The 22,461-nt window shown below is 38.2% G+C and overlaps 2 protein-coding genes across 2 annotated transcripts in view; one reads left to right on the top strand and one right to left on the bottom strand.

Annotated features, from left to right (window-relative positions):
• Position 1: 1 nt before the first annotated feature.
• LOC121632501 (thrombospondin-2-like) lies at positions 2-13,900 on the bottom strand. Its single transcript, XM_041974066.1, has 22 exons — positions 13,764-13,900; positions 13,382-13,608; positions 13,182-13,247; positions 12,892-13,028; positions 10,453-10,644; positions 9,692-9,785; positions 9,444-9,608; positions 8,991-9,167; positions 8,742-8,915; positions 8,364-8,494; positions 6,912-7,046; positions 6,578-6,796; positions 6,403-6,510; positions 6,153-6,312; positions 5,759-5,877; positions 5,403-5,637; positions 4,751-4,978; positions 4,546-4,676; positions 4,077-4,217; positions 3,879-3,976; positions 881-1,020; positions 2-384 (listed from the first exon to the last, which is right to left on the bottom strand). The coding sequence occupies exons 3-22, from the start codon at positions 13,243-13,245 to the stop codon at positions 377-379; spliced, it is 2,856 nt and encodes a 951-aa protein (XP_041830000.1). The 5' UTR covers positions 13,246-13,247; positions 13,382-13,608; positions 13,764-13,900; the 3' UTR covers positions 2-376.
• A 6,524-nt stretch (positions 13,901-20,424) lies between these two features.
• psme4b (proteasome activator subunit 4b) overlaps positions 20,425-22,461 on the top strand; it is a 35,648-nt gene continuing 33,611 nt past the window's right edge. The window contains exons 1-2 of the mRNA XM_041974538.1: positions 20,425-20,636; positions 21,075-21,215. Of these exons, the coding sequence (XP_041830472.1) occupies positions 20,443-20,636; positions 21,075-21,215 (335 nt within the window). The 5' untranslated portion in view covers positions 20,425-20,442. The remainder of the gene's footprint in view (positions 20,637-21,074; positions 21,216-22,461) is intronic.

The following is a 22,461-nucleotide window of genomic DNA, read 5'->3' as shown; positions in this document are numbered from 1 at the left end:
TATTGATAAGTTACCAGACATCTGCTCAACTCACTCCATCATCATTTTCATCTCTCTCATATCTGGCATCTCGCAATAAATAATTATTTACAACCACTAGGAAGGCGCAAATGAAAAGCAACAAGAAGTGTCATTAGACATGGTGCCAGGGGAGTAATATACAGCGAATGAGACACTCTGGAATCAATACTGTTGCATAAAAAGCTGACAGATAGATAGATGATGGTCACTAATTGATAGTCTTGGCCGGATAAAGCCTGGGTCTGGTGCATCCTCTCTGCTGTCTTTCTCTCTGAGTTGGATTAAATATTTCTGAATTTAATCTGGATATTTGGCGGCTTGTTGTGGCGTATCCTGATCACCCCAAGGAAATAATTCAGTTATCTGAGAATGAAAAAACATGGTCTTTATAATGAGTACCTGCTTATTGCAAAGGAGAATTATTGTTTTTACAACACAGATGTTAGAGAAGTAGATGTAGTTTTACAAATTCATATGGAATATACATCAACACTGCTCATCATCTGCAAAAGAAGCAGCTTTAAAAAACATAGCAGATGTTTAAAAAAATTCAGTTCCACCAAAGAGAAATTTTCACCAACAATTTCCAAGATAATTTGGTTATTTTTAAGGCACAAAGAGGAACAAATGTGCAATGTTAAAAAAAATGAACAAAGATTAAAGAGAAAAATGCTACAAAAATATAGACTTTACCTGTTTTCTCTCGTTAGTAATAATCTGTCCCATCGTCACAATTATCAATAATGTTAAAAGTACCTTCAACAAGACGTTACAGTAAAATATGTTTTAACATATTGCTCTGTGTGCATTTTCCACCTTTGATGAGTAGTGAGAACAAATGTTTAAAGAGCCATCTTACCTCTGCACTCATATCTGAGGTCTGAAAAGAGAACATGCTCCTGAGAGAAGACAAAGAGTCCCAATCGTCCTCCAGCCAGTGTGTGGTCATACACTGCCCCTGAGTCTGCTAGAATCCCCCTGCCCTCGTACACCACTACCCTGCAGCAGGAATACAGTTCAGGTGCTAATCAAGAGAAGACATTCCCAGTTGTATTTAGTTATAGATGCAGACCACCTACTATGTCTTAATTTATGTTGAAACCAGTTGTGGAAACTACATTAATGGTGTCTCTAAGGAACATTTTACTACTTTGCAAAGCTGTACAAGTCTTGAGCTAACCTTCATTGCTTTATATACTGCTGAAAACATCAATAAAAAACAGGAAATAACTGCAGAAATTTGCTGTAATGTGCACACATACATGAAATACCATAAAAACTGTTTTTATACAATTCTAACAAACTTGGTATGACCACTTTTATTCTTGAACACAACTGGAAAACCTCTTTTAGACGAGCTTATATGTGATTTATAGAAGTAGTCTTCAGGAATAATTTTCAGGCTTCTTGAAGGAAAGTGTAAACCGTTTCTTTGAATGTTTTCAGCCTTTTGTTCTATTCTCTGTGAAGATGATCCCACATTGCTTCAATAATGTTGTGGTCTGTGCTCTGGGAAGGATTCATCACTGCATAAGACCTGTTACCACAGATTTTTTTAGACCAGTTCTTGTGACATAAATAAACCTTCTATTCCTGAAGAATGCTGCTTGAGAGTGACCCTTCCATGGAGACCCTTTCTGATGAGGTTTCAGTGAACAGTGGATGGATCAGCAGATGGTCCAGATGTAGCTCTCTGGTACTTTGTCAGGTCATTGCTGGATATTTTCACATGACATTACTTTATGATACTGTTAGATTGCTGTAGATAGTTTTTTTTTGTTTGTTTGTTTGTTTTTTTTTGTTTTGTTTGTTTTTTTTTAGGCTTTTCTTCGTTTGCCCTCCAAGTGTCCAGTTTACTCAGTAGTTTATGGAGACACTCCACACCCTGTTGAAATATGAAAGTGTTTGCCAAATGGTTCTTTGGCCAAAATACAACTTTATTTCAGTCAGCCTGTCTTATTGTTTGCATTTTTCACAAACTTGGAAAAAAATGACATGTCTTTGCAACAAACTGCTGGTAACAAAGTGTCTGAAGATATGATTTAAAATTTATTCTTTGCTAAGTTGCCTGTGATACGTAAACACAACACTGGTTCAACACATTCTTTGTAAAATGGTCAGGCACAATGATTGAACTGAAAAAGAGTGGAAAAAAAGGTTTTAGTAAAAGCTAAAAAGGTAAGAAAAAGAAAAAAAAATATTTTGAAAAACCTTTAGAAAGTCTGGAAATATTTCAGACGTTTCTGAGAAATAGTACCTGCTTTTGCACAGTATTATATGTTTAATTCACTGCATTTAAGGAGCCGTAAATTCCAATTTAACAATGAATCAATAAAATAGGAGCTGCAGTAAATTTAACAACTAAGTGATTTGCTGAAACCTAATATAAACACTACAAACCCATTATTTTCACATTTTCTTGAGACAATCTGTACAAGAATTCTGCTTCAAGCTGCTTTAAATTTACATACTAATATACACTCCGCTACTAATGCCAGTATAGAAAACGTATTCTTGTTTATCACTCAATATTTCACCTTTATTACTGGCTAACATAGTCATCAAATAGATGGACTATGTTTAAAGTGATGAAGCCTTGCAGTAACTATCCAAAAATATCAATGAATGTCTGTCCTTCACAATCACAGAGAGGAGCCTCTTCGCAATCTCACATTTACAAAGTGCACCCTTGTGCAATCATTCTGAAGTACAGTCATTCAGTACCCACAATGCATCAGGGGCATTGATTGTATCTTTGAAAGAAATGGTGTTTTTTTTTTTTTCTATTTTCTTGAATTTGAACAACTGGTCAAGGCACAAAACAGCCTTGTTCTATGCATTTCTTTTTCTAAATTTGAACATCTGACTGCTGCACAGATGATTCCTGCCATCTACACAAAGCCAGCACGCAGCATGACAAACTGATTGCCTGGGGTTGTTCTGCTTTGTTTTAAAGTCTATTAGTGAGGAGAACCGCTTAGCAGAAGTAGATATGGCAGGTAGAGGAGAACTGGGTGCAACAAAAAAAGCGAAATACATCATTATCATGAAATAAATGATGGAGATTGATGATATTGTTGAGTGTGAGAACATTTGTGTCACTGGATGTGATTTTTCCCTGTATTTATTCTAAAGATTTTTGCCCCTCTAAAACCTATATGAACCAAACTGGGGATAAGCTGAGCCATAAATATTTTAAGGTAAAAGAACGTGTCATAGATATTTGTCTGTTCAATTATTATACTAATCCTATTAAATTAACACACAGAAATAAGCTGAGAAATGTCCACAAATCTCAAGTCTGAAGTCTTTACTTGCATGCTGATCTATATACTACACAGACATGAGTTAAAATCTGTAATGGCTCTACCACTGAGCAGAAGTAATCCTGTACCTGTAAGATAAGTTAAAACATGAAACAAAATCATGAAATGCTTCAGTTACATTTTAAAAGCTAAAGGTTGCTGCTAAAGATAATTTATTTCTCCCAGAAAACTGTTGTACTTCCCCCAAGAAGACCCCGAATCTCTGTTTTTCTTATTTTCAATGTTCTGTGACATCCATGATCATAATCCAGCTGTGGTTTATGACTGCATAACATGAAAATTTAAGTTCAGACTCCCTGAAAGTAAACCAGCCAAGCAACAAATGTTTTATCTCAACAAAACTGCAGCTTCATTTATCAGCTGTGCCTCTTGTGATTATCTTTGTCTATATATAGAAACAACTATTTAGGCGAGCAGTGTTTTCCAAATAAGCAGCCAACACAAGGGAAGTAGTTTTCATTATATGCTCTGGATATCTGAGGTCAGTCTCACTGAAAAATCAATAATCCATAATAACTGTAAACACTGTACCTGATGAACCCAGTCTTGGGTCGATGTATGAGGTGCATGCGGTAGGCCGTGTAGTCCTTCCAGCCAATGTTATTGGGATCATGCCACAATGTTCTGACCTGAAACAGACACAGGCAGAGTGAATCTGCAGTTTTTAAGGTCTTTATGATGGCAGTCTATAAAATGATGCGCTGTTTGAATGAGGTTGTTCAGTCTTACCTGGTGCCTGGTGTTTCCTGTGTGCCACAGAGCGTTGCGTAAATACTCCCCTGGTCCTGTGTTGGAGTTCACCAGTTTGATTGAGAGTCCTGCAGTTGCAAAAGCTTTGGACGGCCTTTTCTCCCAGTAAGCTTGAGACACCTACATTCAGAGAGGGAAAGACAGAGGGATTTGGAATGTGAAATTTATTTAGAGTATATAAGTATAAGAAGAAGATGAACAATGATCATCGTAGAATATGAAATGAACAGCTCAAAGGTCAAGTCCTTTATGTCACATGGTTTTACATTTTTGTGTGAAAGACCTGTAAAACAAAATTACTTAGAGGAGAAACATGAAGCATTTTATGATCTGGATGATATTTGAAGATGTTTAAAAGGCAGGCTTTTGATTTAAGGTTTAAAGAGTAGCTAGCATAAAATGACTAGAGCTGGAGTTCTCAGGAATAGAGTCTGTATTCAGGCCTCACCTGTTTCCACATGACAACGTAAAAGCGTCGACTGGATTGGTAGGCAAATACAATGCCTGCGTAGTCGTCATCTCGATTGGTGTTAACATAAAATGTCACGCTGAAGTCCACAGCGCTGAACTTGTCATATCCTGTCCAAACAGGCATATTAGTGCCTTTACAATAAATAATCTCCTTTATCATGGCTCTAACTTTTATATCTTACCAATAGCAATCCCAGGGTCTGAGTTGGCTTTCTGCAGCAGCTCTGTCCCCTGACTGCGGATCACCCAGAGGGGGTCAGACTGGGTGGTGCCTTTAGGGTCCAACAAAACACCCTGAAACTTCCTGAAGTCTGTAGCCCCGATGTCTTGGTTTTGAGGACAGGGATCCAGCGCATCTGGAATGCTATCATTGTCAAAGTCATTGAAGCATGCATCTCCACTGCCATCGCCTGAGAGACAGAGGAATAAAGAGGATGGAGGTAACCTAACTTTGTTTTTTGTTGTTTTTTTTTTTTTGGGCCATGATTTGGGGATAAAAGGTCACTGTCATGTAAAAATAATGCCCTGTAGAAGGTAGACAGCTTGAACAATGCTTTAGAAAAGATTAATTATACAATGGAGAGCAATAAAATCTATATGTTGATACAGGACTCATAGATCTTATTGCATGGCTAAAAAAAATCTGTTTATCATAAATGGCTAATAATATTTTTCCCTGTGGCAGTAATTAGCATTTATTCATTTTCACATTATGAAACCAGTGATATTATCAGCTTTATTTATATATCTATAGCATTGCTTTGAGAGCCTACATAGTAATACAATTTCTCTTGTTTTACAATAAATAATACCCTAAAGAGTAACAATACTGACCATCTGAGTCCAGCTGGTCTCGGTTGGGAACCAGCCTGCAATTATCCCGGTCATCAGGGATACCATCATTATCATCATCATGGTCACAAACATCTCCTTTTCCATCCTTGTCATGGTCAGCTTGGTTGCTATTGGCAATGTAGGGGCAGTTGTCTAGAGAGTTTTGGTGGCCATCTTCATCGATGTCCTGGTTGTTGTCGCACATGTCCCCTACCAGGTCGCTGTCAGAGTCAAGCTGCAAGTACACATACACACATATCTGATACATTGCATTTTTTTTACATAGTTTATGCTAAGTTTATGTTAAGAGTCAAGTCAAGTGACTGATTGAGTTTATGTGTGTTTTTCTGAGGAACCTGCAGAGGGTTGTGCAGGAGGGGACAGTTGTCACATTGGTCTCCAACTCCATCCAGGTCTGTGTCCCTCTGGTCCGTGTTGTACACATAAGGACAATTATCATGGTCGTTCAGTTCCTCTGAAAGAAAAAGAGGGGAAAAACACACACACTGGGAGTTTCCTCCTTGCAGCTGCTTCACAAATGTTGTTGCAAACAGTTTTAAGACAAGTTTCCAGTTAATGCTGAACAATATTATGATCTATAATCTCTAAACTGTTTACTCTGGATTAGTCTTCTGCTACAGCCTTAAAACCACTGGACATCTTACAGCTATACAAGAGTAGTTAGTCCAAATAATCATTACAAAGCAGGTAGCTGTGAAATAGCCACAAGTTTCAGTGTTCTAGTCCTACCATCTCCATCTATGTCAATGCTGCAGGCGTCTCCTTCTCCATTGTCATCAGTGTCTGTCTGCTGTGGGTTGCTATCGAATGGACAGTTGTCACAAAGATCCCCCAACCCGTCCCTGTCGGAGTCAAACTGCCTAGGATTGTACATCAGTGGGCAGTTGTCCTGTGACAAACGTGTTGAGGCACATGTGCAGACACAGTTATACAAATATGAACTTAAATTCAGTCCTGATAAATTCAAACTCAGCCTCACCCTGTCATCTATGATGTTGTCATTGTCATCGTCAGAATCACAGGCATCTCCCTGTCCATCTTTGTCCAAGTCTTCCTGTCCGGAGTTTGGCATCATGGGGCAGTTATCCTGCAGCCAGTCACAACTCAGTTTAAGTCTAATCCAACTGTTTTTTTTTGTTTGTTTGTTTTTGTACCTTTTGGCAGTGATAAGGAGCATTCTGCTTGCAGGTCAAGCCTTCATTGGGCCAGCCATCCAGATCAGAGTCTTCCCCACACAAGAAGCCATCGCCAGCAAATCCAATAGCACAAACACACTTGTACAAGACTTCAGATGCCAGGCCAAGGTATATACACTCAGCATACTTATGGCAGGTGTGTGTGTTTTCTTTGCAAGGATTGTATGGTTCACACACCTATAAGCAGAACGTATCTATGAAGATCCAAAAGTCTCACAAGATGGTTTGTGAATGCAGCTTAAATCAAAGAAAGTGTACTGAAAAATGTTTATTGAAAAAGAAAAACACCTGCCTGCCTGGTTTTCAGGGCTTGTTGCAATCCAAGGCCATATGGCTGGTTGCCCTTATAGCGAGGTGGACAAGGCAGACAGTAGAATCCAGGGTCTGTATTTATACACTTCGTTGCACAAACACCCTCCAATTCACACTGAGGATATGAGTTGAGAGATTTTTCACATTCAGTATATCAAGCATGAACATTTAGTCGAAAGGCACGGATGTTGTATTCTCTTTGTCAGAATATAACTTCTCATATCTTTTTAGATGAATACTTTGTAAGATTAGATAAGATTTGTTCGTGGTGCCTTCAGTGGCAGCTTAAATATGCAACTGAAAAACTGCATACCAACAACCTATGCAAGGTGTCTCATTTTCCACTTTCCACTCGAGGGAAGTTCAGAAAACAGCAGGACCAATCAAGCTGTATTTTGTTCATTAAAAATGGCAGCTTATAGACACGATGGTGGCCAGACTGAGGTCAGAACGACCTAGAAAACTTTCCAAGAGGAAATTTGAAGGATTATTAAATTAGCACATCGGTCTGACATTTTAGAAGATTTCACAGAGTTCTGCTCCAGTTCCATAAAATCTGTACAAATATTCATTTTGAAAGTGGTAAAGAGAAACTTTGTAGCAACAATGACTAAAGATATGTTCAAAGAATAAAAGGTGCAGCCAGTTGCACAGTGAATATTTCACTGGTAGAGAGGGGAATGGATTCAATTAAATATTGGACCAGCAAGCTGTGGAAGCAGCTTGCTGGTCCAATATTTTACACATTTACACTTTCTGTCAAAAGAGGAGGACTTTTACTACAAAGGGACAGAAATCTGGCTCAAGAGAAGCAAAAAGAAGTTATGCCATGTTTCTTATTGAACATCTGTAGATCTTCTACGACTCAACGGAGCAAATCATTAAAGATTGACCAAGATCTGAAAGCTTTTAGCAAGAAGAATGTGAAACAAGACTAATAGCTGACAAATAAATAGCATTTACAAGCTGCAATACTTATCAAAGGGAGGGTTAGTCCCAACCATGCAGTATGTACAAAATTAGCTTCAGGACCATCTTGATTATTTTCTGTGAAATTAAATCAATGAATCTCTTAGAAGGTGTCAAAGAAATGTTAGCCCTTAAAGTTAGGACTTTAAAAATTAGGTAATCTTTTACTTGCCTCTTTATAGTACATGCAGTAGATACTTCTCTTCTTCTACTAATATTCATAAATATTATACAAACATGACTTTACAGGAAAAATATCGATCTCCGAGATTAGGATGCATCATCTGCGACCATCTTATATTTCTGTTAAGATATGGCAATATAGCCAAGAACATCAGAGAGGATTGGAGGGATGTGAATGTAAATGCAAACTTCAGTGGCATCCAACATGCATTGTGGGACAAATCATCTTAGATCACTGAGCAGATTCCATGAGAGCTGATCCAGTGTCTTCCCTTGTTACCTCATTCTCATCTTCACAATGAGTGCCATTCCCAATTAAACCTGATGGACAATGTCCACATTTCCATGATCCATCATTATTTGATGTGCATTGCACCCCGGGAAAACATGGATTTGACAGCAAACACATATCTGAAACACATAAAATAATATGAATACAAGAGATAATTAGTTGTTTTGCATTTAGCCACAAGACCAGATATCAGGGTAACTTGGAATTTAATAATTCTGTATTTTTAATCATTTCCCTATTATTAAGTCGCTATAACTGAATAAAGGCAGAATTAACACTGCAGGTTATTATTTAATCCAGAGTTGTTTTCTTTCATAAAACTAGGATCAGAAATTCTGTCTGGATGTGAAGTTTAGCCAGATTTACCTAAAGGACACTCTCTTTTGTTACATGATTCATAGTCCACAGCATCCCCAGCACATGGCTTCCCGTCGTTCTGAGGAGCGGGGTTCAAACATTCCCGCTGGCGACTGATAAGACCTCCACCACATGTTACAGAGCATTTTGACCATTCACTCCATGCTGTCCAGCCTCCTGCAACTAAACACACACATCATTTACCTGGAAGGCTATGTTGTTCACCACAATGCAATTTAAATGTGCATTTCTACTTACTGGGACAAAGTGTGTTTTTGCAAGGTTGTGTCTCCCTGGCGCTGCCCTTGCACCCCTTGCCACCCTTTTGTGGTGGAGGGTTGTTGCAGAGACGGACACGTGTGATAATTCCTTCTCCACATGTGGTCGTGCATGCAGACCAAGGAGACCAAAGACCCCATTTCCCATCAGCACGTGCTAGACATAAAAAAGAACAAAATGATTGTAGAATTTTTTTTTTTTTTTTTGTCTTGTATCGTTGACTGTAAAATCACAGACCGTTGCTACAGCTCCACACAGTGTTTATATTTATAAAGCAAAACAAGATGTTTCCAGTTATGATTCTGATCTTTAAAATGCTGTTTGAAAAAAATTCAGTTCCCTTCCATGGCTTGGACTTGTCTTTATTCATCCCAAAAAAACTGAACTAAATCATAACATTTGACAGAGCAGGTGTTCAGACTGACGTCCTACCCTTGCGGTCACACTTCATCTGCATGCAGCTGCGAGTTTGAAGTGATGGGCCAACGCAGGCCGGCATGATGCCGTTGCAGGATCGGCCTCGTTGCTGTCCTCCACGTCCACAAGTGACTGAACAGTGAGTCCACTCAGACCATGGAGACCAGCCATCTTCTTTTTCTTTATATAAAGGCACAAAGATGAGGTTTTGTTATACATTTATGAAAAACAGCAAACTGTTTTTGAGTTTAAATAAAGCTCACCAAGACAAACAGGACAGCAACTTCCATCAATAAAGGACGGATTGAGGCAGGATACTGGGGGACAAGACACTTGCTGACAGACAACCTTTCCATCCTGGATGAGACAGACCAGAGCTGATGAATATAGATTTTGTGAAAATGTCAGGTTATTTGATCCAGATGTTTTCTTTAATGCTGGAGGAATGATATGCTGTCAGGAACAAATCTGGCTAATCCCTTAACACATTCTTGACAAAACTAATGATGTTTTATAAAGAAAAACAGACTTGAGGTGGAGGGTGATGCAAGATTGAAGATAGTAGCTCTGGAAATAAATATAGCCTGTGAAAAATTTTCCAAACTGGTGAACACAGTTAAAAGAGATATGTTGACGTTTTCAGAAAATATGACTTTCTTGTTGAGAATTAGTCAAGGAGATTGACACAGCAAGGCTGGATCGACCCAAAGAAAGTCAGGAATTAGATTTTTGGAATTTATGGCTTCAGTGTTATCTCAAAGCTTGGCAACGTCAGTCAAGCCTTTAGTCAAGTCTTCAAAAGAGTTCCAGAGATGTTAGGTAATTGTGAGAATAAACAAACACTCTCCTGGGCTACCATTAAAAAGAAAAAAACAACTGAAGTTAGATGTATTTCAATGTGTAGAAGATCTACCATCTACTCAAGCTGAAGCAAGTGAAGTTTAGACCTGCCGTCTTCCTCATCTTGTCCAAGGCTTGATTGGTTCCTTCAAGTGTTGTGACAGGACATTTGTTCAACACTGACCTGGCAAGCACAGGAGGTGCAGCTGTCAACCTCCCAGTCCTCCCCTTGCTCATACACTCGTCCGTCCTGCACGCACCACACCTCCCCGTCTCTGTCTCTGTCAAGCTCGTTGTCACTACCGTCTCCATCGCCTCTGCTGCTGCTGTTGCTCAGCTCAGCCAAAGAGATTCGCATCTCCTCATTTTCTTTTGACTGACACACACATACAAAAATATATAAAACATTCAATTAAATCATTAAAAATTACGTGGATGATGGATGACCTAAGCTTTAAAGAAGACCTGCTAAATGACAAGACCTGTTGCTAGGTTAGTAGCCAAAATTTTAACACCGCTAGAATTTTTGCTTTTTTTTTTCTATTTTACCCTGAAATCTCTACAGTCAAAACAAAGAAGAAAAAGAAAAAAAAAATGTTTTTCTTATTTGCACTGAATAAAAAACCTGCTCTCTGCCAGTTTTCTCAAACAGATTTCCGAAAAAACTGAACACAGTAAAAATAAAATACCATTAATTTGGCACAGTTTTATGGCTCATAGTGATTACAGTTTGACACATATAAAGCATCCTTTTTTTATCTACTTGTTTTTTATATATAACTTTCCTGCAGTAGTGGGATGTAACTAAAGACATTTACTTGTTGTGTTACAAAAGATAATTGAGCTCCAACTACTTGTAATTAATTAAATAGTCTAACGTAATCTAATATAATAATCTATTAATGTAATCTAATTAATTACCTGAATATTTAATTAGAATTTTCTACTTACTTCACTACACTTACTTGGTAATTTCACTCACCATTTAATCAAAATATTTTCTACACAAATCAGAGGAATTTGTGTATTGTGGTTTCACTATGTATTAAACTACATCAAACAAGTTGTACAAGTGCAGCTAAAACTATAAGTGGATTTATTAAGATACAACCCGACACAACATGATACATTTTCTTTTTCCCCAAAGGAGAGTGGTCACTGTAGTCAGTGTTGTGCCCAATAATGCCTTTACAGATACAACAATACATCATCACTCAGTCATCTGAGCAACAGTTAGTAGTTTATACATATTGTATACAAATAGTCCCTCAATACACCTATTACACACACCCCTAGACCAATACATATATTACACAAACCCCAAAACATTAAAATGCATAAATAAATAGTAATAAAATCATGACACACCATAAAACCCAGGCAATGTTATTTAAAAGCCAGACTGAAGTTGACACAAATTGATTTTTATAGCAGTTCAATTTACAGCCGGGACTAGGTCGGCGAAAGCTCATAATCTGCGAGAAGGACATGTGATGGGTCAGTCACTATCCGCTGATCCTGCCTGAGAACAAACTGCTCATAGATTGTCTGAAGGGACAGCATATTAAACTTAAAAGAAACTGACAGCTACATTCCTAAAGATGATGTTCCTCCACTATTATCAATATAGTTTAATTAATAGAGAAAATAATCAGTAGATTAATCCACTTTTCAATAAAACTTTTTGTACTTGGATAAAAAATAGCTTCAACTTCACTTTAACTTGAACTATAAAATCCTGCTTTTAGATAAGCAATATACACCAGAGATCACCAACTCCAGACCTCCTGAGCCAGTGTCCTCAATGCAACACTAAAATAACCCAATGAATGAATGAATGAATGAATGAATGAATCTGGCCGCATTTCATGGTAATAACTTAATAAGTAGTAACCAGTAAATTATATCTTCCAATCAAAGAAAATACATGTAATGCTTGATTAAACTATTGATTAATATTAGTATTAATAATCTTAGTAGTGTTAGTAATATTAATATTAGTTTTATCCTGCCTATTTAAATATATATATATATATATATATACATATATATATATATATATATATATATATATATATATATGTGTGTGTGTGTGTGTGTGTGTGGGTGTGTGTGTGTGGGTGTGTGTGTGTGTTCAATGTTTTGCACATGTTTTGCATCTTTAAACATAACACTTTTAGACCTGTAGCACATTAAATAAATATCTCTATTTAAAAAAAAAATGCTGAATATCTTTGTGAGGATTTCTCTAAAGAATGTGAATATATGTGCATTGTTTTACAAAGGTAGACATTACAACTATTTCATGAGATACTACAACAGTTGGATGTTTACAAAAAGTAGCTGCTTATCAGTACTTTTTAGTTTATCATTAAAAATGTGGCTATTGTATTATCAGAGTGGCCAATGCTGCAAAGTAAAGCATCAAATGTAAAATCAGTCCTTCAAATGTTTTAATGCACACATCTCTTTTTTGAAAAATTAAGATGGAAATTTACTGGGTAATATCAGTCCTGTACAATACTGTTGGACTGAGTAGCCGTATCCACATTTGTATATGAGTAGACAATTATGTTATACTGTAATGTATCAGCTACTGTGAGCATGTATCTATGAGTCTTACTACTCTGTCCAGATCTTCCAGCAGGTTGCTAGTCACGATACGGAGACCGTGGATTTCCGTGAGCAAGCCTACCAACTCCTCACAAGGATGACGACACATTTCTGAGGACACATTGTCGAACTTTGCACCACCCACACCTGTAGGAAAAGGTACAAGTATCTGTGCTCTATGCTAGATATATATTTAAATCTGTATGAAAGATGGAAATAGGTGGAGACGTGGCATTGATGCACATATTTGAATGCAGGTGTGAGCTTTTGTGCGCATGAGCAAATGCACATGTGTGGTACCTGCACACACAGCTGCTGCACAGAGGAAAATCAAAAGCCAGGGCAAATCTCTCAGAGGCCACATTCCTGTTCACACACAGATCACATATGCAGCCACCATGAAATATAGCCTGTATACATCACCGCAGACAACAAGTGTGTCTATTGCATAGCAGATAAAATAAAAAGATGAAGACAAAGAGGGATTTAACCTTGCATACCTGCGCACTCCTTGCTGCTCTGCCTTTCTTCCCGATTAGAAATCACAGCTGGTAGGCTCGTCCCTGCTGCAACTCCACAGGGGCCGTGAAGGAATGTTTCCTTTTTCTCTTCCTTATTTCCTCGTCTCCTTAGTTCCTTCTAACCTTGGCATCCAGACTGAAGCTCACCAGTGCAGCTTCTTCAGTAATTTCTCATTGAAGCATCCAAAAGGAATCACGTCTGAAACCTGAGTGGAGAACATGTAGACAGTTCTGTTAGTTCTGTAGAAAGTTCAGTGGTTATGTATTTGTTTCAGTGTGTATGTGTGTGTGTGTGAGAGAGAGTGTGTGTGTATAAGCGCGTGTGTGTTTGTATGAGGCGGGAGCAGGGGCCATATATTACCCGTCTGTCTGGCGATGAACTGAGCTGCATATCTCCCAGAAATCTCAGAGAAACCCAGCTGGATGGAGGGAGCTGTGTCTGTGTGTTTGTGTGTGTGTTGACGTCTTGATGCAGGTTTCCCAGACACATCATTTACACTCTTCACTCCCCAAACTGAGACACACACACAAAAAGTCGTGTACTCACTCACTGAAGCACACACAACCTTATTGGCTGCACAAGTTTTCCAATATTTTGGGAGCAAAAAATCTGGCATTACCATAAATCTTTCCTAAAAAAATGAAAGGCTTGATGGGAGCATTTGTTTTTGTGTGTGTGTGTGCGTGTGTGCATGTGTATGTGTGTGTGTGTGTATAGGCTTGTGTTTGAGTACTCTGCAGAGGATCATTAGCTAAAGATGAACAAACCGATGGAATTCAACAACATCTACTTTCACTGGGATCTGTCTCACTCTGCGTTTGGTCTTCTCCCTGCTGAATCAAAAAGGCATCATCATCCTGAATCATATTTTCCATCTGTAGACTCCACTTGTGGAATAATGAATCTCACAGATGTGTGCACACGCACATGCACATACAGACACACTTACACAGAAATTTCCAACAAATTCTCTACTTCCAGGTATTACAAACATTGCAATGAAGAACAAAAAAGGAACAGACAACATGTTTCTTCCTGGAGGTTGTTCAACAGAGGAGACTCTGAGAGCAGGTGCTGTTGCAACTCTGAGAGTCAGAAAAAGCCAGAAAGAAATACGATCTGAGGAAATACAAAAGCTAAAGACATGGGCAAGACACTCTTGGACTTGTCCGGAAGAAACAGTCAGTTCTGGGGTCTCTCTCAAAATCTACAATTCTGTATGTGTCATAGGTTGTTTTTATAGGAAGAAATTTTGTTTTAAATGGAGGTCACCAGATATTAAAAAAGTCCAAGTTAAGGTTAAAGGGCTGTGGATTGAAAGTAGAACAGCATGCAAAGTTTAGAACACCCAACCCCAAAATATATTTTATTGTACAGTCAAAGGTGGACAGATTTTTTAAAGCATAAGGTTGAAAATTGTCTGTTGAACTCTTGCAATTTTGAAGCTAAAAGAGAAGAAGATGAAGAAGAAAAAAAAAAAAAAACATGAGCAAATATTCTGACATCCTGTTTGGCCCGTATAATAACACTTTCCTGATAGTCATCTCCCATTCGTATTATTCTTGGTTTGCCTGCTGTTTCTAGATCTTGTAGAGATTTCTGTTGATGGTTAATTCAGGGACAGTGGCTCGGGGAACTGTGAGAGACTTGGGAAAACCATTAAGCTTGCAACTCTTGAGTTGTTTTGACGTTGTGGATTTTCAAGGCCACCCCAGAAATCTAACGGGCCCTCCAAGTGCCACCCCAAAAACTGACATTCAAATTCTATCAAAATCTCAGTGCAAACAGTCCTTTACCAAAGCAAACCCGACATTTCCAAGCTCAAACGAATGCAGCATGTGATGTACTGTATTACACACATGGACAAAATCGTCGGTACCCTTCGATTAAAGAAAAACTCACAATGGTCACAGAAATAGTAATAAAAGTAAAAGTAATAAATAAAAATTCCATAAAATTTAACCAACGAAATTCAGACATTGCTTTCAACCACGCTTCAACAGAATTATTTAAAATAATCTCATGAAACAGGCCTGGACAAATGGTACCCTTAACTTAATAATTAGTTGTACAACCTTTTGAGGCAATCACACGATTCCTGTAACTGTCAATGAGACTTCTGCACCTCTCAGCAGGTATTTTGGCCCGCTCCTCATAAGCAAACTGCTCCAGTTGTCTCAGGTTTGAAGGGTAACTTTTCCAGACAGCATGTTTCAGCTCCTTCCAAAGATGCTCAATAGGATTTAGGTCAGGGCTCATAGAAAGCCACTTTAGAAAAGTCCAATGTTTTCCTCTTAGCCATTCTTGGGTGTTTTTAGCTGTGTGTTCTTTTCTTAATATGCTTCATTTTTCCATCTGTAAACATGGAGCTGATGGGCCTTGGCAAAAAGTTCCATTTTTGTCTCATTTGTCCATTGGACGTTCTCCTAGAAGCTTTGTGGCTTGTCAACATGTAGTTTGGCAAATTCCAATCTGGCTTTTTTATGATTTGTTTTCAACAATGGTGTCCTCCTTGGTCGTCTCCCATTAAGTCCACTTTGGCTCAAACAACGACGGATGGTGTGATCTGACACTGATGTTCCTAGAGCTTGAAGTTCACCTTTAATCTCTTTAGAAGTTTTTCTGGACTCTTTTGTTACCATTCGTATTATCTGTCTCTTTGATTTGTCATCAATTTTCCTTTTGCGGCCACGTCCAGGGAGGTTGGCTACAGTCCCATGGATGTGAATAACATGTGCAACTGTAGTCAGAGGAGGATCAAACTGCTTGGAGATAGTCTTATAGCCTTTACCATTAATATGCTCATCTATAATTTTCTTTCTAATCTCCTGAGACAACTCTTTCCTTTGCTTCCTCTGGTCCATGTTGAGTGTGGTACACACCATGTCACCAAACAGCACAGTGACTACCTGTAGCCCTGTATATAGGCCCACTGACTGATTACAAGATTGTAGACACCTGTGATGCTAATTAGTGGACACACCTTGGATTAACATGTCCCTTTGGTCACATTATTTTAGTCTTTTCTAGGGGTACCATCATTTTTGTTAAAGCCTGTTTTATGAGTTTATTTTTTTAACAATTCTGTTGAAGCATGGTTGAAAAGTAATGTCTGACTTTCATTGGTTAAATTTCATAGAATTTCTATTTATTACCTTTGTCAGATTCAAGTTATTTCTGTGACCATTGTGAGTTTTTCTTTACTTAACCGACGGGTACCAATACTTTTGTCCACGCCTGTATGTTGTTCTGCAACACTACAATGTTTTTGTTTTTTTTTTGTTTTTGTCATAATACAGTATTCATAGGGCACATATCATAAACTACCTCTGATGATAATTGTCTGTCCAAATTTTTACACTTTATGAAGATGACATCAAAGGCATAAAACCAGTAGATGTCATGCTGTGCAGAGACAAACAAGCAATAAAGCTGAAGAAACACTGATAAAATTTGGGATTTGGCTCAAAGTAAAAAATTGTTGTTATCAATAGAGTAAAAGTGTTTGTGCAGCAGTAAGTAAAGTCATACAATGTAGGATCATCCTAAGTAAACGATTGTTGATTTAAAAAAAAAACGGAACAAAATAGAAATAAATAAATTACATATATATATATATATATGTCTGTGTGTGTGTGTGTGTGTGTATACATCAGATGACCAGTTTAGTTATTATAGACCTAATCTGTTTATCCAAAAATCTAGACCCCCTTTTTTTAAAAGGTCTCATTTACACGTGCCACCCATTCTACATCCCTGCCTAGTCCCTTCATCAACAATACTGTAGACTTGCCCCTGTTGTTGGTTATCAATTATTTTGTTTTTCAGAGCTTAAGTAGCTGCTATGAGGAAGATACAGTATATACTGGTGTTAGGAGTACTGTTAGAAAGATTTGAAATTTTAATAGAGATTTCAAATTTGTACACGTCATACTGCAAATTATCTAATAAGGTTTAAATTGTATTAAAAACCAACTTCAAATCATCAAAAGTTTTGCACGGCATAATTTTTATTTTGTTAGCTCTTCATCTTTGTCTTATTTAACTATTCACTAGACCATTTTTCCCCCCAAAGAACAACCAAACTTTGGCAGTCCATTGTAGTCCTGCAAAAGCAATAAGAACACCTCCACTGAGACTGAGGTGGTGCAGAGAAACCAGGCGCTTTATGCAATCAGGCAGCTTAAGAAAAGTGGAATCGCAGCAATTGCCTAATTTTTCCAAAAATAGCCAGAGAACTCAGAAATTCTAAGCCTTTGCTGTGAGTAGCAACCTGTATCCTGCAATTGCAGCACTGCTCTAAGCATGTAGTGGACAGAGAATTACATGGGCTTAAAGTAAAAGGATTTACAAAGAACGGTGCACGGCTGGGGATAAACGTGTCATGAGAAAGCAAAAGGACAAGCATTACTGAGAGAATGTCCTAGATAGATAGATAGATGGATAGATGGATAGATAGATAGATAGATAGATAGATAGATAGATAGATAGATAGATAGATAGATAGATAGATAGATAGATAGATAGATAGATAGATAGATAGATAGATAGATAGATAGATAGATAGATAGGTGGGTGGGTGGGTGGGTGGGTGGGTGGATGGATGGATGGATGGATGGATGGATGGATGGATGGATGGATGGATGGATGGATAGATAGATAGATAGATAGATAGATAGATAGATAGATAGATAGATAGATAGATAGATAGATAGATAGATAGATAGATAGATAGATAGATAGATAGATAGATAGATTGATAGGTGGGTGGGTGGGTGGGTGGATGGATGGATGGATGGATGGATGGATGGATGGATAGATAGATAGATAGATAGATAGATAGATAGATAGATAGATAGATAGATAGATAGATAGATAGATAGATAGATAGATAGATAGATAGATAGATAGATAGACAGATAGATTCCTTTAGCTTGTCTCAATAACGCTGGGTTAGTGGGTCAGTAGAACAGGAGAGAAGCTTTAATCCAGTTATCAGATCATCTTAATAGTCTCCAGATTAGCCTCCAGTACGTACAAAGATACCACTGCTGGGATTTGTAGTCCAGAATAATGCATCATGGGATTCCATGTATCATCTTAGGCATAAATTTCAATGAGGAAACATCTGTGTTCATCCCTCTTTTAATAGCAGCATTAAAGAAGTAGGAGTTACTCTAAAATAACACCAAATCATTAATCACAGAGCATTGCCTCAGACACTGGCAGGTTTTATTTCTCCTCAACACTGTGTCTTTATTTACTCCCAAAATTTATGATTTATGAGTTTGTACAACCACTGAATCTTTTGTGGCAAATGTAATTATTCCTGACACACACATACACCCACACACACAAACATTGCTGCAATATTGCAGTGTCTCCTCCTTTCTTCTGTTTCTGTACACACTCCAATATGTTGCCAGATCCAATGTAGTACCACCTCCTAACCAAGAAAACTAAGCTGTAAGCCACTAAATTATGGTTTTATTCCTTAAATTGTAACTCAAAAGAGCCATTTGCTAGTTTTTATTATCTTTTAAGGAAGAAAATCAGCCCTACTGTTTCAATCAGGTAGATGTTTTTGCCCAAAAAAGTGTACTTTTCTATTTTTCAGTCACATATGCTTGAGATGAAGGCTAAACAATTAAAATAAAGTTTAAAAAAATCATCCTAAAGCACAGTTTGTGATAAGTTCTTGTACATGTTTTTTCTTCTTCTTCTTCTTCTTCTTCTTGCTTTTTTAACTATCTTTATTGTTTATCTTTATCTTTTTTGTTATCCATTATTATTTGCAACTTGCTTTGATGGTTGTCACTTTTTAATTTATATTGTTAACTATTTTACTATCTAAGTTGAGTTGAATATCATGAAATATAAATGTTTGTTTTCTAAATTAATGACAGAAGGTGACAACAAATGTTCCAGGTGTAATGATTCAGTGAACCACATTAAGTGGCTAACCAGTGTGTGAAATATGGGTGGACATGGGACAAAAGTGATGGGTTTGGCCTCGAAAATCTACACTTTAGCCAGCAGAACCAGCAGCTACAACAACAGCTGACTTTTTTCATCTGTACAAAGGATTCTTTTGTGTTTAATATCAATGAAATCTTAAAAAAAATCATATCTTGTATACTATTCTTCAAAACCCATAAAAGCTGTTTTGGGGCTTTTTGTGTTTGCTTGTTTGTTTGTTTTGCATACAAAAGGGCTCAAAACTGTTATTTCAGGGTTTCTATACATCCAAGAATCCCTGGATTTAATACGTGGACTCCAACCAAAGTCAACAATGAACCCGATTAACATTGTAGCTACGTTATCTGTATATCTGTATCTAATGATTGGTCACCTCACACTTTATTTTGTCTCAACTTGGCCACCTCATTAAAAATGTCCAAAGGACTGATGGAAAAGTTGATGTGCTGGAGAACGAATATTCAAAAAACATTTTGTTTTTCTCTTCTAACAGGTATCCCGGGAATTTACACTGATATTTTCACCTTAAACTCTTGCAGGAAAAGACCCTCAAACCCTCCATTTGTGCGCTCTGGTTCTAACGAAACGCAGCCTATGGACACACATGAAAGTGTTATTCTATCAAAGCCCCTTGTTACTGAGTTCAGCTGGGCTGAAATCAAAGCATGACTTTAAGAGTAACGGTCCCTTTCCGACAGAGCCCGTGGGCAACTCATTTCCCACAAACCCCTGTGGTGCGCCAGTGCGCAAACCCTACGACCTCGTTGGGCTCCGGTGGCATGTGGATGTCTTTGTGATGTGTGGTGAGACGTAACACAGCGCCTGACGTCGCAGACCGGAGCGGAATAGGCCCCGTCGTCTGCGCTCAGGGCTTTTACCAGCTCAATAAGCGTGACATACTTTCCGCGGGTTGCTGGACACAACGGATTATGCCCTTTAACTTCTGCAGCGCACTTTCCAGAAGGTGCAGCGTTCATTAGTTAGGGCGCACTGTTTTCTTTTTTTTTCTTCAAGTCCTTTACGCAACAACAGGAAAGTGATCTGAATAACTGTGGGGAAAATGACAGTAGATGGGGATATGGTGGTGTTCATACCCCAAAAGGAGATCGTGTATAACGGCCTGCTGCCTTACTCTGAGCGGCTGGACCGGGAGGCCACAGAGCTGTTGGCGGAGATCAAAGCAAACCTGTGCAGAGCTGTTCTCCTCAGGGAGCTGTGGCCCGGGGTCGCTTTCTGGACCAGGAAACTCTTCTCGTGAGTGTTGATGTTATTTATGGTTAGATATGGGCCACTCACTAAGTTCACTGTCATTGATGATTCTTTGCACAGTTTTTAACAGTTAACTAACAGTTAAACCAGCGTTTCTCATGTAGTTTCCAGTTTAATTTGTATATTGTGTTTTCAAAGAGTCCACAGAGTAGGCTACAGAAACATTAAGTTTTTTAGTTTTAAACAAATATCAAATAAGAATAACTTCATGGGGGCATTTAAAAAGCAAGCACTGGTGTTATTGATCTGTCTGCCTCGGTGGAACATCAGTGCACAGTGTTCATCAGCTCAAGTTTAGTGAGTCAGTCAAGGGCCCACGCTGAGACAGTGGATCACTGAAGCTGAATATGACAACATAGACCAACTGAAGTGATCAGCTGAAATGATCAGCTGCTCGTTGATGGTAGCTTCTCTTACACTCAGGTTTCTAAAGCTGTATGGCCGGAGGTTCAGCAAAGAGGACCACATCCTCTTCATCAAGCTCCTCTATGAGTTGGTCACTCTGCCGAACCTGGAGCCGCACATGATGCAGTGCTATGCCAGGCTGCTCATTCAGCTTCTCAAGTGAGCGTAACACCAACACACACACACACACACACGCACACACACACACACACACAAACAAACATGCTGTCCCTAAAGGATGCCTTCCTGTGCTGCAGACCCTGGGTTAGACCCTGAGCTATTTACTGGAAGGATTGCATACTTGGCCTGGGACTGCCTTGGGGTCCCTGAGGACCAGTTTTAGCTTCGGATAACAGTGTCTGTTTAGCTGCTGGATGGATGAACCAATCATATTGAAGCACTGTAAAATAAATGTATACCTGTTAAATCATATGACATGATATGGGAGAATTCAACCCTAGAAAGCTGAACTCCTTAGAATAAGCCTTACTTGGACTTCCTGTTAGGATAATGAGATCAGAGAAAAGCCCTGTTGGTAAATATCACTGTGCTAATAGTGGTATACTGATTGTCGTCACATGACAGGTTAAAGTGGATTTCTTACTTACCCCTCTCTCTGACATTTGGAAGACAGCCACTGGTAAATTCAAGCAGCCTGAAGAGTTAAGAAAGAAACAAAAACCAAAGCAACTTAAAGAGCCATCAGACAGCAAAAACTAAGCGTGGCATCTAGATCTAGTTTACTCATCTGGTCAGCTATTATTGGGGGTGAAATATTATTGCATAGCCTTTAATTAGTGAAAACTAAGCTGGTTTATTATTATTATTATTTGTTGAACATACAGTTCTGGCAAGCTCACTAATGACCAGACTAAGCATGGATATGTTTGATTGGGGATTAACTACAATGATATCCAGTTAAGAAATATTAACATTATTAAATTCTTTTATTCATATTTTAGTAGACACACACAGTGAAGTTTATATGTTTTGTCACACAAAGAAAATAGAAAACCAGAATTTCTTTTAACAAATTGAAACTAGAATTCACAAGTCACAAATGAGACTACAGCATAAAATGAAGTTTTAGCAGATCTGTAATTATAGTTTTGTAACATTAGAATAGTTATAAACCGCTGAATTGCTGCCTAAATTGCACATGACTTAAGTGATTATGCAATAAAAGAAGTAGAGTAATTCTTAAATGCCCCATTATTCATAAATGCCATTAGAGATCAAATCAGTGTCACTGTTAGATTGTTATTGACATTTTAGCAGAATTTTAATACTGTAGCTGGTCAAGCGAGGAGTTGCTGCTTTCCACTGTGTATACAATGAAGTGATTTAGTCCAGTTAGCAATCAGCACCTCTTCTGTGGGTCACAAAGTGAATTCCACAGCTCATG

This window comes from Melanotaenia boesemani, chromosome 21, assembly GCF_017639745.1.
Source record: "Melanotaenia boesemani isolate fMelBoe1 chromosome 21, fMelBoe1.pri, whole genome shotgun sequence".
Taxonomy (NCBI): domain Eukaryota; kingdom Metazoa; phylum Chordata; class Actinopteri; order Atheriniformes; family Melanotaeniidae; genus Melanotaenia; species Melanotaenia boesemani.
The sequence above is the reverse complement of the archived record's forward strand: the minus strand, read 5'-3'. Positions and strand labels throughout refer to the sequence as shown.